The 16,423-nt window shown below is 46.7% G+C and overlaps 1 protein-coding gene across 15 annotated transcripts in view; it reads right to left on the minus strand.

Annotated features, from left to right (window-relative positions):
- The window catches only part of CAPRIN2 (caprin family member 2), a 47,510-nt gene extending 31,625 nt beyond the window's left edge, over nucleotides 1-15,885 (minus strand). For 12 of the 15 annotated variants that reach the window (XM_048501005.1, XM_048500998.1, XM_048500996.1 and 9 more), the window contains exons 1-5: nucleotides 15,794-15,885; nucleotides 14,119-14,384; nucleotides 5,942-6,004; nucleotides 1,938-2,024; nucleotides 531-769 (exon numbers count right to left, since the gene is read on the minus strand). In XM_048501005.1, coding sequence (XP_048356962.1) covers nucleotides 531-769; nucleotides 1,938-2,024; nucleotides 5,942-6,004; nucleotides 14,119-14,370 — 641 coding nt within the window. In that variant the 5' untranslated portion in view covers nucleotides 14,371-14,384; nucleotides 15,794-15,885. Of the gene's footprint in view, nucleotides 1-530; nucleotides 770-1,937; nucleotides 2,025-5,941; nucleotides 6,005-14,118; nucleotides 14,385-15,728 lie in introns of all 15 variants that reach the window. The other 3 variants (XM_048501006.1, XM_048500992.1, XM_048500993.1) reach the window with 2 other exon arrangements.
- Between the last annotated feature and the right edge of the window lie 538 nt (nucleotides 15,886-16,423).

Consider the following 16,423-nt stretch of genomic DNA (forward strand, 5'->3'; position numbering starts at 1 on the left):
ATGTATGACAGCTTCTTTTCTAGGGTTTCTGTAGACTATTAGATCCACCTTATTAGGTGCAACCACTCTATCACTATATCAATCTTTAGTTCACAGAACACCTGAAATACAGGTGTATCAGCTTGAAAAGTAAAGCGTAATAGGCCAGGCTGCCTATAACTGAACCAGCATATACAAGAATCAGCAAAACATGGTTTCCGGGAAATGTTTTTCACAGGCAATCATTTTCAAAAAGAAGGGACAGTATGGTAATGTTCCTGTGAACATCAGTTAAGTAAACTGATGCAGATTTATAAATCTGAAAAATTCTATTAATTTGGCAGCATTCACAGCAATATTTGTATCCTTCAGAGCTCCAAGTAGGCTTCTTTTTCTAGAACCAAGGGTCTCTTATCCAAAAGATCTCACCACCACGCCTGAAGCTGGCAGAATAATTCTCAATATTCTGAAACTCCACTTGCAATGTATCACATATTTAAGTGCTAGAACATGCCTTCTTTTAAGTTCAGCCAGAGCTTACTTTGACTTACCTAAGGGTCTCACTTCGCCCTGGACACGTCAGTTTTGCAAACTTAATGAGGTAGTCTAGGTCTTTAGGAGGCAAGTATGTTGCGCCGTTTAAGCCAGCTTTGAAGTCTTTCTGCACATTTTCTTGGGTGAAATTCTGCAGCACATACTGAACCTGCAGGACCGCACGAAGCTTCTTCTTTTCCGCTTCCAGCTTCATTATATTCTCCCTTCTCTGAGCCTTCCGCTGTGCTTTCAGCAGCTGCAGCGGCACAAGAATAAGTGGCCCAAGTTCATGACACACGTTTGATCAGTAGATGGGTCGTACTATGTGACAAAGTAGGGAAAGTAATAACTCTGGAAGGGAGGCACAGCAATTTCAAAGAACATTTCATCTGATATGAAGGTGTAATCTAATTTATCTTCTCAAATATCTACAGCTGTACTCCTCTATATGACCAGTGAGTCACACAACTTTTAGAGCTGGTAGCTATCTGGCAAGTAGATCATGTCAGGTTACACTGCTCTGAGACAGAATAGAAGAGGTGTGTCATGCATAAAAGAGAAGTAAAGCAATTCCACACCAGGAGTTCTAGGACTTTACATAGAAGAGGACATGTAATAGAGTCAAGCAAGTACAAAAACCAGCTTCACCTGTCCACAAGCCTGGGAAGTCTAGACCAGGGGTAGGGAACCTGCGGCTCGAGAGCCGCATGTGGCTCTTCTGCCCTTGCACTGCGGCTCCACGAGCCGAGCCGCCGGCTCCATCCTTGCCTGCCCTATGCCCGAGTGGCAAGGTAACCAAAACACCAATAACTACCTCGCGATGCGGCGGGGCCGCGCTGCAGAGCTTCTCCTCTCGCCAGCCCGTTGGAGGCGGGGTGGGCTTTCCTGAAAATTGGCCCGAAGCAAAGGCCCGAACCGCCGACTTCATCGCGCTTACGCCCTGCAGGCAGCAGGGCAGGCACACCAATGGCCCGTGGCCGGCTGGGCCGCGCCGCGGGCTTCCCCTCTTGCCCGCCCGTTCGGAAGCAGAGGCGGGATTGCTTGCTCCGGCAGCTGGGCGAGGGCCGAGCAGCTAGCCCCATCGCTTGCCAGCATACCTGCAGTGGCAGGGCGAAGTGACAGCATCAGTCATGCACTTCTCAGAATGAGCAGAGTAAAAGGTTAAAAAAACCCTATATATATAGATAACAATCTTTATTTTAAATGTCAAAAATTATTTGCGGCTCCAAGTGTTTTCTTTTCCCGTGGAAAACGGGTCCAAATGGCTCTTTGAGTGTTAAAGGTTCCCTACCCCTGGTCTAGACATTCTAGTATTAGTGATTATCCTGGCAACAGCAGATAGCCTATCCATCCTGTCCCCACTCACACTGTGGAGCTTAAGCCAACACCAACCCATTTCAAGGCCAATGATGAAGTTTACTTACATCCTGACTAAGCCCAGAAAATGTCTTCTGAAGTTCTTTAGCAAACTCTAAGTTATGAATCACTTCATCGTATTTTTCAACTGCTTCCTGTAAACAGACGAAGGCATTAATACTGGATTTGGTCAAGATTTTATTGATTCAACCCCTTCCTAGGCTACAGAAATCTTCTGCATTCTTCGCGTCATGAGAGGAAGGTTTGCTTACATATATTGATTTGGACATTCCAACTACATCCAGTAGGCTGTTCAGCACTATTTTGGGGGTGGGGTGGGGAGATGAATAGAAAAACCAAGTAGTTACACAAGTTGCATATTTATTTATTTATTACATTTATATACCGCCCTCCCCCGAAGGGCTCAGGAAGGTGTTAGTTTGCTTCCACTTTTGCTAAAAATCAACAACTGCTACTGGCTGAGGATACAATTAGCACTATGAAGTTTTTGACATTTAGAGATGAACAACAGAAATATGAGAAGACACATGCAAGCTTTCTACCCTAGCAGAAAGTTTTAACGCTACCTGTTAGCTAACATACGGAACGTTCTGATATGCAAATCAGAAAGCTCTAAAAAAGTTACTGTAACGTTCCTACCTACACAATAACAGAATAAAATGGAACAGCCTATCCATATCTGATATGATGCTCTTTGCCTACAAACTGTTCAGGAAGGAACAGAAGTTAGATGGCAGCTTAGTTAATCTGTGTACACTCAAGCTTAATTAATCTGTGCACACCTTGAGTTGGGAGATGATGCAAGATTAAGAAAACGATTTGCTTTACTTAGTTTGTTCCTATAACCTCTGTTCCCCAGGCAGGTCAAGCAGGATATGGCTCAAGCAACCTACCATAATGGTACGTGCATAAGCACAACTGTAACCAGAGATTGACCCTGACTACAACCCGCTGTACTTGACCCATGCAGACTATGGAATTATATCACCCTACCCTGCCAGGGAGGCTCCTCTCAATGTGCAATTCCCTAGTTTAAAGTCCTCAGTCAAATACAGTTTAAGAAATATTCGTGCTTCCTTCTGATGAACAGGTATGCCATGATTTGGCACTGCATCATGGAAAATGGACCAGCCCAAGCTATACATTGGGAGCAGCAGTGGTATAGTGGTTGAGAGCAGGTGCATTCTATTCTGGAGGAATCTGGTTTGATTCTCCGTTCTGCCACTTGAGCTGTGGAGGCTTATCTGGGGAATTCAGATTAGCCTGTGCACTCCCACACATGCCAGCTGGGTGACCTTGGGCTAGTCACAGCTTTTCGGAGCTCTCTCAGCCCCACCCACCTCACAGGGTGTTTGTTGTGAGGGAAGAAGGGCAAGGAGATTGTCAGCCCCCTTGAGTCCCCTACAGGAGAGAAAGGGGGGATATAAATCCAAACTCTTCTTCTTCTATACCTATAAGGCTGGTTTGCATCATGGACACTTTGATCGATTTAAATTTTATGTTTGTAATAAGCCCACAACATCATCTATTCAAGATGGGGAAACAGGCTTTCAGTCCACAGCTCTAGCACAGTTGCTTTAGCTCATGCCATAAGCAGGATGTCTTGTTTGTCGCACTGAAACTACGCAATTTCGCTTGTACCAGAAGGTGTCATTCAGAAAGGTTATGCTAACCAGGCATAACATGATTTAACTTTAAGTTCGATCTTGGAAGTTTAATTCTAAAATCCTCCAAGTCTCCATGAGCATTTTGCTCCCTGACTACTGGCTATGTAGACCAGGGGTCTGCAACCTGCGGCTCTCCAGATGTTCATGGGCTACAAATCTCATCAGCCCCTGACAGCATGGCCAATTGGCCATGCTGGCAGGGGCTGATGGGAATTGTAGTCCATGAACATCTGGAGAGCTGCGGGCTGCAGACCCTGGTGTAGATCCTGCTGTATCAGAATAGAGCATACAATGACTAAGGCAGGACAAGTAAAGATGACTAATCAAGGGAAAACCTTGCTGCATAAATAAAGCATGGCATCTTGTAACAACAGAGCCATAGCTATTATGATGCACAATACTGTCCATTTTGTTAATATGCACATCTACTCAACCCTGCCATTTGCACATATTACCCATCAAAAGTTAGCCTTCCTGTGGTCTTAAATTCACAAACAATTCAGTATAGAAGTGGAACAATCAAGTGTGAGCTCAACATAAATATTACTAGAACTAAAATATTAAATCTTGCTAAGCACTGTAAGATCTAAAAACCTAAGTCAGGACGAAGGCAGGCACGGGGCATCTAGCATTCCCACCAAAATGCTACTTAATGGGATAGTTTTAGGAGGCCACAAACAGTTCGACCATTGCATGAAGAATGTGGGAAAGCAATACACTACAAGAAAACCCTCCCTTGAACAACGCACAGAAACTACCAACAGAGGCCAAGGGACATGCAAGACACAATGCTTAGGGAAATCGTTACAACAGTGGGTACTCCCAGCCCTAGCCCATCATGAGCCTCCCCACCTTACATAGCGGTTCATTAAAACTACACAAACCTTAGCCACAATCAACACAGGACACTTGGTTTCAATGTTTACTGTTGAAACCAGCTTCACATTTTTATTCATCAACAGTTTAGGACTGTAGGAACCCGTGCCAGTTATTTATGCCTAACCTTATTGCGCAAGTGAAAATTCACAACAAAATAAACTTCCCAATAGGTTTTGCTGCTTGCCTGCCTTTCCGTTCAATTCAGCCTAGACAATGGCTTGGACACAGGTAATGTAGTTTCTGGTCTTGACTTGGCCTCCTGGATGAGAATACCACATAGGAACCCCCTTTATCTCAGATACTTGTACCCTACCCTACTATGAAAAATATCTAAGGTGGCTAACAAGGTTAAAAACGTGAAAATAGAGTAGCAGCAGCTAAAAATTTAAACACCCCTCAAATAAAATCACCTAATAAAACACAGTTTTTGAAAAATCAGCTATTAAACAATGAACAAGTAAATGGCAAAAAATAAGATGAGCTCAATCCACTGGGTTCAACGCCTTCAAACACCCTTTGGAAGTGAACCCCCAGAAGGTCAGCAGTAAAGGAGCTGATTAGGCCTCCTTGTGCAAGGAGTTCCAAAGCCTGGAGGTCACAGCTGAATCCACCCACTTCTGCAAATCCACCAGTCTCCCTTCACTGAAGACAGACATTCAGAGAAGGCTGGAGTCAGTTGATCTCAAGCTTACAGGGATAGATACAGGGATGCAATCAGATAGCTTAATCTGAGGTCAAAAAAGGCTTCAGCTGCAGCCCTCTTAAAACAGATTCAGAAACAAACTGGTAGCCAGTATGTGAATGTAAAATGGGGAGGGGGTCTTTTGCGTTGCTGCATTCTGCAAAGGCAGCCCAACATCCCACTTGCCACTGCAGCCCAGCCTGTTACTAAGACATCCAGAACCAAGGTCAAATCTACCTACTGAAGCAGTGATCACAGACAACAAAACAGCCCATAAACTTGTGCCACTCGCTTCTCAAACAGTAGCGCAGAATTCGGAAGTACCCTCAAACTGCAAGCCAAACACCAATTTATAGCCTCCACTTCCTCCCTGGATTTAGATAGAACAAAGACAGATGTGGGCCATTAGTGCACTCATGACACAGTACTCAAATCTCTGAATGACTAGACATTAAAACATCACAGCTGAGATGGAATTCTGAGCCCCAACTCCCCTCCATAGGCCAATCATCTCCCACCACCACCTTCTGTTTCACAGGGATGAAGCCACTACGTCCCAAGCACTCTCCTGGCCAATCAGCCCCAAAGGGTACCATGGTGGATGGTATCAAAACCACCTATGCGGATGCGCTTCATCCACTTGTTACCCTGTGAAGGTTGTCGAGCAGATCAACCCATCCAGTTTCAGTCCCCAAACGAGGCCAGATGCCATAATTAAAAGTGCCAACTGTGCCCTGAATGTCTCTGTTGAGGCGTAGATACAAATATAAGCATTATCAGACACAGAAATGGTTCAACACATACACACACAAAAACTCCTTACCAACTGATCCTGATTGAGGGACTCCCCCCGTTTCAGGCGATCTTTGTAGTCTTCTAGCTTGATCTGAGAACACATTAAGTTGGGTTAGGGTTAGGCTTCATGCAAGAGCAGTCTTTTCTTACAACTGTATGGGAAAGGATTTCAGAAGAGAAAATTTCAGGCACAACCCAAGTTTAAGTTACATAAAACAATAACAACCAACCTCACAACCACGACAGTGGCTACATAGTTCCCCTTATGCTAAATTATATGGGGGGTAAAAAAGCACCTGCACTTATCAAATCTTGTAACCTGAAGTTCAGCCATCAGGAAAAAGTACCAAGCCAAATTTAAACAGGCAGAGGGAATACTTCGGAATTTAGCTCAAGCAACAGTTAAAGAGCTCTGCTACAGTCCAGGTTCAAAATGCACAAAAATAAAAAGTGACAGAGAGACAACATGACCAGGCATTCTCTTCTGCCAAGAGAACATGGTTTCTTGATAACATAATTTCACATAAGAAGTTCACAAAACCCATCTCTGCATGCCATCTCAGGATGCATTGACCCGCAAGGAGAGGGAGCTGGCTGCGTGGGAGAGGGAGCTTAAGGAGCGGCAGCAGACCAGGAAGCCCCAAGTTGGAGTCTATGTTGTTAATGGATCACGCCGGGTGCCTAGGGGCCATACTGCATCGGGTCCTGCCATCCAAACGCCACCAGCGCATCAGCCAGCGTTCGCAGTCCTCGCCCCCAACATACAACAACAGCTGCCTGCCCAACCTGTTCAACTCACAAGCTGAAATCACCGCTTCCCAGCAGGCGCTAAGAAAGTTTGAACGGGCTACTTCATCGCCCCCCGATACCAGCCATTGCTTTTGATGGGACCGCCTTCCAAACTTCCTTACTTCATTTTGCAAACTCAATGCCCATCACTTCTGGAAGACTATGATGATTTTATACCGCCTTCGAGCGCCAGAAAATACCGGACATCGCTCTAGTCCTGGATGGGGCAAGTGCAGCCGACTGGTTCGTGGACTCTTTGGATTTGCAAGATGAAGACTCTCGCATCGTGCCCGCGATTCCTCCAAGCCTTAAGAGCTGGCTTCCAGGATCCAGGTGCCGAATGAAGCTTATCCGGGCATCTATCAAAATCTATCCAGCAAGGCAACCGCATGCTTGCAGAATTTGCCCGCGGAATTTTCGCGGCGGCTGCTGCTCGGACTTCCTCCTGAGTGGGCCTGAACGCATGAAATGCTAATACTTCGATGCTGTGGACGGCAAGCCGCGCGGAAACGTGTTTTTAATCTCGGGTTCCTCGCATCATTGCAGATTGGATCCAGTTAGTCCCAGGTGGCGCCTTCGCTTGAATACGCTGCGTCGGAGGCCGCCCACGCTTCAAAACTCCACCACTGTGTCCACCAAGCCAAGCCTCCAGCCGCCTTTACCAAAAAACTACCTTCTGAAACGCCGCCGCCGACTGGGATTGTGTCTTTATTGCGAGGGCCAGGTCATCTTTAGCCAACTGTCCTTAAGAAACAAAACCAACCGCTTCCAGGCTTCACTCCAGCATCTGCCTGCCAGTTAATTACGAGATCAGGGTCACCGACGGCTTCATCTAAAGCGTCCATCGGCGACTCCAGAGGAGGGGGGGGAAGCAGCTGTTTGCCTTCTTCAGCCCCCATGGACATGGGCCCACCTCCTGACGCTGTGAGTGAAGGCAGGCAGCGCCCCATTACTGTCCAAGCCGCTTGGCCAACCCCCGCTTAAACACACTCTCGCATTATAGCCTCCTCGCTCTTTTTGTGGATCTCTGCGGGCTGCTCCTACCGCTTAATGCGCCCCAGGTGGCAGAGGAGCTAGGTTCGGACTAAATTCCCCATAAGCCTTCCATACCATTTCACCCAAAATGGACGGCAGCCCCTCGAACGTAAGGACCGCCCAGTTCAAAACACAACCGCTCCCTCCTCCGCTATACCACTCATTGGGTAGAAAATTAGTTTTATTTTTTGGCTTGTGTGGCCAAACACTCCATAGTTTTGGGCATGCCTTGTTATTGTTACATGAACCAAAGTTCATTTGGAAAGAACGGTCTTAGAATTCACTGACTCTCCCCGCGTGGAACACATGAATTGGGGAAAACCCAACTTCTCCTGACACACCCCTCCCTTCTGGCTTCTTCAGCTTATCGCCCCGATTCTCTATTGGCATCCCACCCATGTGACAAGTGATCTAGCCAGAGTTTTTCAGGAGCAAGAATGTGCGATCAGCTGCCACCCCACAGAGATATCTCATTGGACTGGGTAAAATTCGTTATACAACCAGGGGCGAACTACCCAAAGGTAGAATCTACCGCGATGAGTCCCAATGAGGAGAAGGAACTTCGTATTCTGATGTTAAGAACCTTGCTCGCTGGTTCATACCGGGCTAAAGCAACCAAACACACACACGCTTGCTCCCCGCTTTGTTTGTAAAAAGAAAGATGGGTCTTTACGGCTTTGCACAGTATTATCATCGAGGGTCTCACGCGTCTCCTCGTCCACAAATATCCTTTGCCTTTGATCAAGGACCTTTTAGATGCACTCGCAAAAGGACGATTTTACTAAAATTGGACTTGAGAGAAGCTAACTACAGAGTCAGAATTACAAAGGCTATGAAGTTCACTTGACTGCATGCTTAACACAAAGTTTGACAGTTTGAATACTTTGATAATGCTGGCCCGGTCATATGGGGATTCCCCGGGCTTTGTATGGCCCCTTATCAACGGTTCTCCATGATTTATTGTACAAGGGAGCTGCGGTATACTTAGATGACGCTTTTAATTTACTCACAAACCATAGAAGAGCATGAAACATTAACCGAGAGGCAATTGGAAACGCTTTGCTCGACAATCTCTTTGCCAAACTCTCCAAACGCGCTGTTTTCACCAGAACTCCATTGACTATTTGGGTTAATGGATCCTTCTCGAGGGCTTGAAAATGGATCCCAAGCTAAAATTGACGCAGAAGTCCCTCCAACGGCCTACCCCACCAACCGCAAAGAGCTCCAATCTTTTCTTGGTTTTGCTAATTTTTACCGCGGATTCTTTACATACCCCCCACCCGCTGAACTGACTTCTCCTCTCATGTGACCTCTCACGCGATTAAGAATAAAGCATCCACTGTCCGGCCAAGCCCGGGCCCCCCCTTTCCTGGTCTGGAGGGAGTGTCAAACAGCCTTTCAACTCTTTAAAGTCTCAAGGCGCTACCACCAATCCCTATCCTAAAGCACCCTGACCCAGATCTCCCGCTTGTGGTTCACACGGGATGCCTCGGACAAAGCACCTCGGGGCAAGCCCTGTTGCAGAAAAAAAAAATAAAGATGGTAGTGGCTGGTTCCTGCGGTGCTTATTTGTCTAAGAAATTCTCTTGGTGCTGGCAACTCAACTGGACTGTAGTGGAGACAAAGAGACTGCGGCCATCAAAGTAGCACTCTCCACTTCTGGCTTCACTGGCTGGAGGCTGCAGCAAACACTTCCTTTCAGGCTTGGTCAGATCAGAACCTGGCAGCTTTGTCCACCCTCAAGATGTCCGCAAAACAACTTCAAGCAATGCATTTCGCTTCTCGCTTTTACAGTCCATTTTTCCCTCGGAAATTCACAACTGGCTGACGCTACTCGCCAGCCTACTCCGGGAGGGGTGGAGCTGCCCACGCAGACATTCCACGCACTGCTCTTTTCTCCCTCCCAGTTGGAGCTGGCTGTCACCCGATCTCAAACGTCCACCTCCTCCTCCACCCCCTCCTCGCTTCCTAGTCTCGCTCTCCTTTCCTGCGGAACTCAAGAGGCGGGCTACACGAAGCCTCCAGCGAAGAAAGTGACTCCCACCGCGCTTTTGGAGGAATGGAGTTTCATGGAGGAGGGGAATGTTGGTATCGCCTCCCTCCCGCTAGCAGGTTCTTGAAGCTTAAGCACAACATGCCCTACCGGGTTGACATTTTGGCTTCTTGAAAATCCTGCATTTGGCCCTGGCCGCAGTTTCTGGTAAGCGCTGCTAATGCTAAGGACATTGAGGCATACATTAAGGGCTGCTCGCTTGTGCAGAAGCCAAACAACTATCCCGGAAAGCCTCCCATGGGTTATTGAAACCGCTTCCCGGTGGCCTCCCGCCTCTGGGAGGTCATTCCATGGATTTTTTTTATTACAGATTTGCCCGAAAGTCATGGCAACACGGTTTTGTGGGTGGTGGTAGACTTATTTTCTAAACAATGCCCATTTTTATCTCCATGTGCTTCCATCCCTCCGGCTTCCTAAGTGTTGGCACGGGCTGTTCATTCAACATAATGCTTACTGCCTCCATTCCGCTTCAAGTATAGTGGTCTCCGACCAAGGCTGCCCCCAATTCATCTCAAAGTTCTTGAAGCATGCTTTTGGGGTTGTTAGTCACTGCCAGTCACTTCTCACCACGCCTTCAAAGTGACGGAGAGACGGAGAGAGAACGGTAATGGAGAAAACCCTAGAGCAGTATTTACGCTTGTTACACCAACTACCACTAAGACAATTGGTGCGAAGCTTATTCCGGGCTTATGGAGTATGCCTATAACAATGCGGTCCATAGCAGCAAGCAAAGAAAACCCCTCTTGAAATTGTGGTTCTGGTCAGCCTCCTTCCGCCTCTTGCCATTAATAACCACCGCTACAGCTTTGGAATCTCCAGAGTTTCAACAATGGATTTCATCCCTAGGCCGAGGGATGGAAAAACGGTCCAGACCGCTTTACGTCAAGCCGTAAGGACTCCCAAAACTGCAAGCCGGATAAACACCGGCCGGATTTTCCTCTCAAGCGCAGGGCTCTTTTTGGTGTATTTATTCACAAAAAAATCCTTGTGAGACGCGTGCATAAATTTTCCAAACTTGGCAAAAGATTTGTGGGACCTTTTCAGATTACTAAAGTGATTAATGATGTCACTGCCCGGCTAGATTTGCCTTAACTCTCTTTAGTAACATTCATCCTGTCTTCCATTCCAGCTTGCTCAAGGAGGCTCCCCGCCTCGATGCCTGGCAATCTATCTACCGAGAGAGGCCCCTAATCGACTATTATTGATGGTCAGCTACAAACACCTACATGAATTGACGCTTATCCTGGACTCTCGCTTTAATCGCTAAACGCTTGCAATATATTTAGTCTCTTAAGTGGGATATTCTCTGGGTATAATCAATGGGTTTACTCCCGAAATGTTTGAAGCTCCCACCCTTTATTTCTGCTTCCAATCACTTTTCCAAGCACAAACCTGGGGAGGGTCTTTATGTGAGGCAGCAGAGGTAAAGGATTCAATGGTGTTGATGGTGGAAAGTAACCTTTGAGTGCATCTACTACACCCGCTGGCGAGCAATAGATTCATCGGGCGGAGACTTTATCTCTTTAAGCGCTGGAGATGAAGAAGACCCGGCTCCCATGGGAAGCAGGAAGTGTTGGGATGGGGTGAATGGTGTTATAACTCTGTGCTTGGCTATGGAAGGCGCTATCTCTGCCACTAATGTATGTGAGCTTTCTAAGATGTCTTAATAAACGGACTTTTACACCCAAAAAGCCTTTTATTTCTGCTTCTATGGAATTCCTTACAGGTAGCCAGTATGTGAATGTAAAATGGGGAGGGGGTCTTTTGCGTTGCTGCATTCTGCAAAGGCAGCCCAACATCCCACTTGCCACTGCAGCCCAGCCTGTTACTAAGACATCCAGAACCAAGGTCAAATCTTACTCTACTGAAGCAGTGATCAAGCAGACAACAAAACAGCCCATAAAACTTGTGCCACTAAGCAGCTACTCCAAACAGTAGCGCAAGGAAATTCAGGAAGTACCCTCAAACTGCAAGCCAAACACCAATTCTATTAGCCTCCACTTCCTCCCTGGATTTTAGATAGAGACAAAAGAACTAGATGCGGGCCATAATAGTGCACCTACATGACACAGTACTCAAATCTCTGAATGATCTAGCAGACATTAAAACATCACAGCTGAGATGGAATTCTGAGCCCCAACTCCCCCCTCCATAGGCCAATCATCTCCCACCCACACCACCTTCTGTCTTCCTCATACAGGGATGAAGCCACTTCACGTCCCAAGCACTCTCCTCTGGCACAATCAGCCCCCAAAGGGTACCATGGTGGATGGTATCAAAACCACCTGGGTATGCGATGCCGCTTCATCCACTTGTTACCCTGGTGAAGGCTTGTCGAAAGCAGATCAACCCATCCAGCTCTCAGTCCCCAAAACGAGGCCAGATGCCATAATTAAAAGTGCCAACTGTGCCCTGAATGTCTCTGTTGGAGGCGTAGATACAAATATATAAGCATTTATCAGACACAGGAAATGGTTCAACATTGCCATACACACACAATAAAAAACTCCTTACCAACTGATCCTGATTTGAGGGACTCCCCCCCGCTTCAGGCTTATCTTTGTAGTCTTCTAAGCTTTGATCTGAGAACACATTAGAAGTTGGGTTAGGGTTAGGCTTCATGCAAGAGCAGTCTTTTCTTACAACTGTATGGGAAAGGATTTCAGAAGAGAGAAAATTTCAGGCACAACCCAGAAGTTTAAGTTAAGCATAAAACAATAACAACCAACCTCCACAACTACATCACTACAGTGGGCTAAGCATAGTTCCCCTTATGCTAAATTATATGGGGGGGGGTAAAAAAGCACCTGCAACTTATCAAAATCTTGTAACCCGAAGTTCAGCCATCAGGAAAAGCAAGTACCAAGCCAAATTTAAACAGGCAGAGGGAATACTGGAATTTAAGCTCAAGCAACAGTTAAAGCAGCTCTGCTACAGTCCAGGTTCAAAATGCACAAAAATAAAAAGTGACAGAGAGACAACATGACCAGGCATTCTCTTCTGCCAAGAGAACATGGTTTCTTGATAACATAATTTCACATAAGAAGTTCACAAAACCCATAACCACTGTTGAGAATTTGGAAATTTTTGAACCGCTATATCCACCATTGAGAGCCAGCATGTGCAGCTTTGGCCAAGGTGTCTAAGATGTGTCGAACTAGGACAGGGGTTTGGTATCTCCATGGATACTCGGATGTTCATGGACTACAATTCCCATCAGCCCCTGCCAGAATGGCCAATTGGAGGACCACGATGGCCATGCTGGCAGGGGCTGATGGGAATTGTAGTCCATGAACATCTGGAGTGCCATAGGTTCACCACCACAGGACAAGGACCTCAGTAAGCCAGGTTCAAATCATGAGTTGTGCAGATGGAAGCTTGCTGGGTAACTTCAGGTCAGTCCCACATTTTCCTTCATCTGGAGGTGGCAAGTCAGGTCTGGGGGGGGCTACACTCCTGTTGGGTTCCTTCTGTTCCACAGGAGTGACATTCGAAAAGCTCATTCAAGCTCGGGAGGAGGAATCTAGACCAGAAGCCCCACATTCTCAACCCTGACCAGCATTCAGATGGGAGACCTCCAAGGAATACCAGGGTCAAGACACTTAGGTAGGCAATGGCAAACCGCCTCCCAATGTTTCTTGCCTAGAAAACCCGATAGGTCGCCATAGATGTGACTTGATGGCAAAAAAGAAATACTCATAATCATAACACATATTGTCAAGATTTTCATAAAGAGCTATGCTTCTTAGTTGTGGCAATTACTGCAGCTGCACTGCAAAGTCAGTGGCTGCAGAGTTAAAACATTACTGGCTAACCAAGCATGAAGTTACGATCATATACGGTTCTTTACGCTACTATGCAGTTAATGCTGCATGGAAATCCAGCATCACCTGATCGGTGCTTTATGTTACACAAAAAATAGTTAGCCAAGCCAAGGGAACACAATGTAGAAGTCTCCTGATGCAGGCAAACTGCATTCTACATTGCACCAGAAAGCTTTTATCGCTTCAAACTGCTAGTTCACATAAGGATGTTATTAATGCCTAGCAAGTATCCTGAATTTAGCAGTGCAAACAGCCCCTTACAGAAAAGTTGACAGGTCTCTGCCACCAAGAGGTTATAATCTAAGACAAGAAAAAGAATTAAAATGCAATTATCTTGAGCATAAAGAAGTATAAATATAAATAAAGGGAGAAGAGAAAAACGAAAGGGATGAGTGCAAAGAAGCAGACTTATCTCAGTATGCTGAGATGAGTGCAAAGAAGCAGACTTATCTCCGCAGCTCCGCCTAAAGTGCCACTTCTGCAATTTCAGAAGGACACACATACCTTCTTTTTTTCAATGTTCCTTATCTTGTGTTTTAGGCAGATAAGTCCATTGTCAATGTAGGTCTCGTACGCCTGGGCTGCTGTAGCAGCAGAATGCAAAGTTGCCTGCAGAGGGCTCAAAGGAGGCTGGTTATCGCCTGGGGAGCCCTGGGTGACCTGTTGCTTGGCTGGCTTCATGCTCTTCTCCTCCCCTTCCTCAGAATGGCAAGAAGATGAAGGCCGACGGAGCGGGGACTGTGAAAGCTGCACCATTGAAGCGGCTAAGGCTGCAAAGGAACCGATAAATAGTTCAGCTCTCTCCTGACAGCTGTGGCTTTGGCGTTCATTTTTAGGGCGACTTTCATGAGCAAGAAAAGAAGATACTGTACTGAGATCTAAATGGAATCCTGTTCAGGAGGTGAAACAATGCCAGATGTTTTTACCACTACTTCACAGGCCTGCACACACCCCAGTGAACACAGCACTTGAGAAGAAAGAAAACATTTCACGTGCATATTCCAGGCAATTTAATTTAATTATTTATAATTTGATTTCTAGGCCATTCTTCCTTCTAAATGGGTTCAGGGCAACCTCCACCCCTAAGTTTACCAACTATTTCTAGGGTTGCCATCCTCCAGGTGATGGCTGGAGATCCCTCAAAAATTACAAATGATAAAGATGCCCCTATTTCCCCACCTGAAACTGGCAACCCAAACTAACTCTTAAGCAGCCAGAAGCCCAGCAGGACCAAGCTTTAAAAAATAAACTTAAGAATCTGAACTTGAACAGCACCACTTCTGTAAACCTCTCTCCCATCCAGCCAGCTAAGTCATAGCTTCAATTCATAACAAATGCATGTAAAGTTAAAGAGGTGTCAGACAACACATAGGGCTGACCATGTCATCCATAAGACTCTATCCTAAAAAGAGATGGAAGAGAGCTTGTTGAACACACACCTTTTCCAATAAGCATGCTCAGCAGAGCAGCAGAACCACAACTAGCAGCTGCCCCACCCCAAAAGAGTGGTGCCTCTAGAAGAAGTGCGAGGCATTTGCATCTGTTTTGCTGGCCAGAGACTGAACAGCACTTACACACTGCCAGCGCATGAGGAGGGGCAGGAGCCACCACCAGTAAGCCCCCCTGAATAGTCACAGACCCTCTCACGGAGGCAAAGGTAGAGAGCAGTCAGGGAGAGAAGAGGGAGATTTTAAAAAGACATTTCATTTTCGAACGGCAAAGAATAACTGGGCATTGCTCAGCCATCCAGAAATGGAATTACTGCAGCCTCAACTTTTATCACCCAACTAAGCAATCCTTCCCAGGGACAACTAGCAGCAGTTTGCATCACTGCAAGAGTTGGGGGGTGGGAAAGGGAGTTCATATCCCCCCCCCCCGCAGTTTGGAGAGAAAAGTGAAACAATTATCAACCTAAATGGCAAAAGCAAGAAAAACGTGATAAGTTTGTGGGGGGAAATGAGACAAGCGGAGCTGCTCCTCGACCAGCCTCTATGCAGCAGCAGCAGCAGCAGCAGCAGCGGGATCTCTCTCCGCAGCCTCGTCCCCTCCGCAGCTGCCAAGAAGCGGCCAGGGACGCCCACCCAATCGAGCCACCCGGCGCAACACCCGCTCACCTCAGCCGCCTAAGCCAACTCAAGCCCACCTCAAAAGTGGCCCCGCTCTTTATAAAGCCTCCCACCTCGTAAAGCGGAGGGGAAATGGGCGGAGCCGCCACGCAAAACCAATCGGCTCCCGGAGTCCACCGCCCATCCCTCTCGCGGCAACCGCGTGGTCGGCTTTCTCTGGCGTTCTGTCCCGCCCACGTGACCATGGAGACCGTTAACGGGGGTGGGGAGGGACGGAGGGGGAGGCTTGTGGGTGATGCTGAGACATGGAAGAGTTTGCGACTGGGTGTTTGGGCTTTGTTTTGAACGCGATGGCTATTGGAAGCCTCTCAGTGGGGCTCACAAAGAAGCAAAGCCCACATGTTATTGTTATTCTTTCTCTTTGACAAGTACATCATCAGTAAATAAAACAAATCATTCACGCTGGATATGTTTTACAAATGGGATGCAATTAAATCGTGATATAGCACCTATGATGTGTAAGCAAGATTATACAGGAGGAGCAGCCCTATCTTGCTGGAAATCGTGGGCAAATAGGGCTTGTTGCCTGAATTTGTGGACTTTGTAGTGATAGGGGGAAACATCCCTAGAGTTTTAATATCTAGAAATTCAGCATTGTACAAGCAGGACTGCCATTAGACAACAAACATTAGATTCTCAGTGCAGATTTGGGGCACCACTAGTGGGAAGTGCAAACAAGTTGT

This window comes from Sphaerodactylus townsendi, linkage group LG06, assembly GCF_021028975.2.
Source record: "Sphaerodactylus townsendi isolate TG3544 linkage group LG06, MPM_Stown_v2.3, whole genome shotgun sequence".
NCBI classification, from domain to species: Eukaryota; Metazoa; Chordata; class Lepidosauria; order Squamata; family Sphaerodactylidae; genus Sphaerodactylus; species Sphaerodactylus townsendi.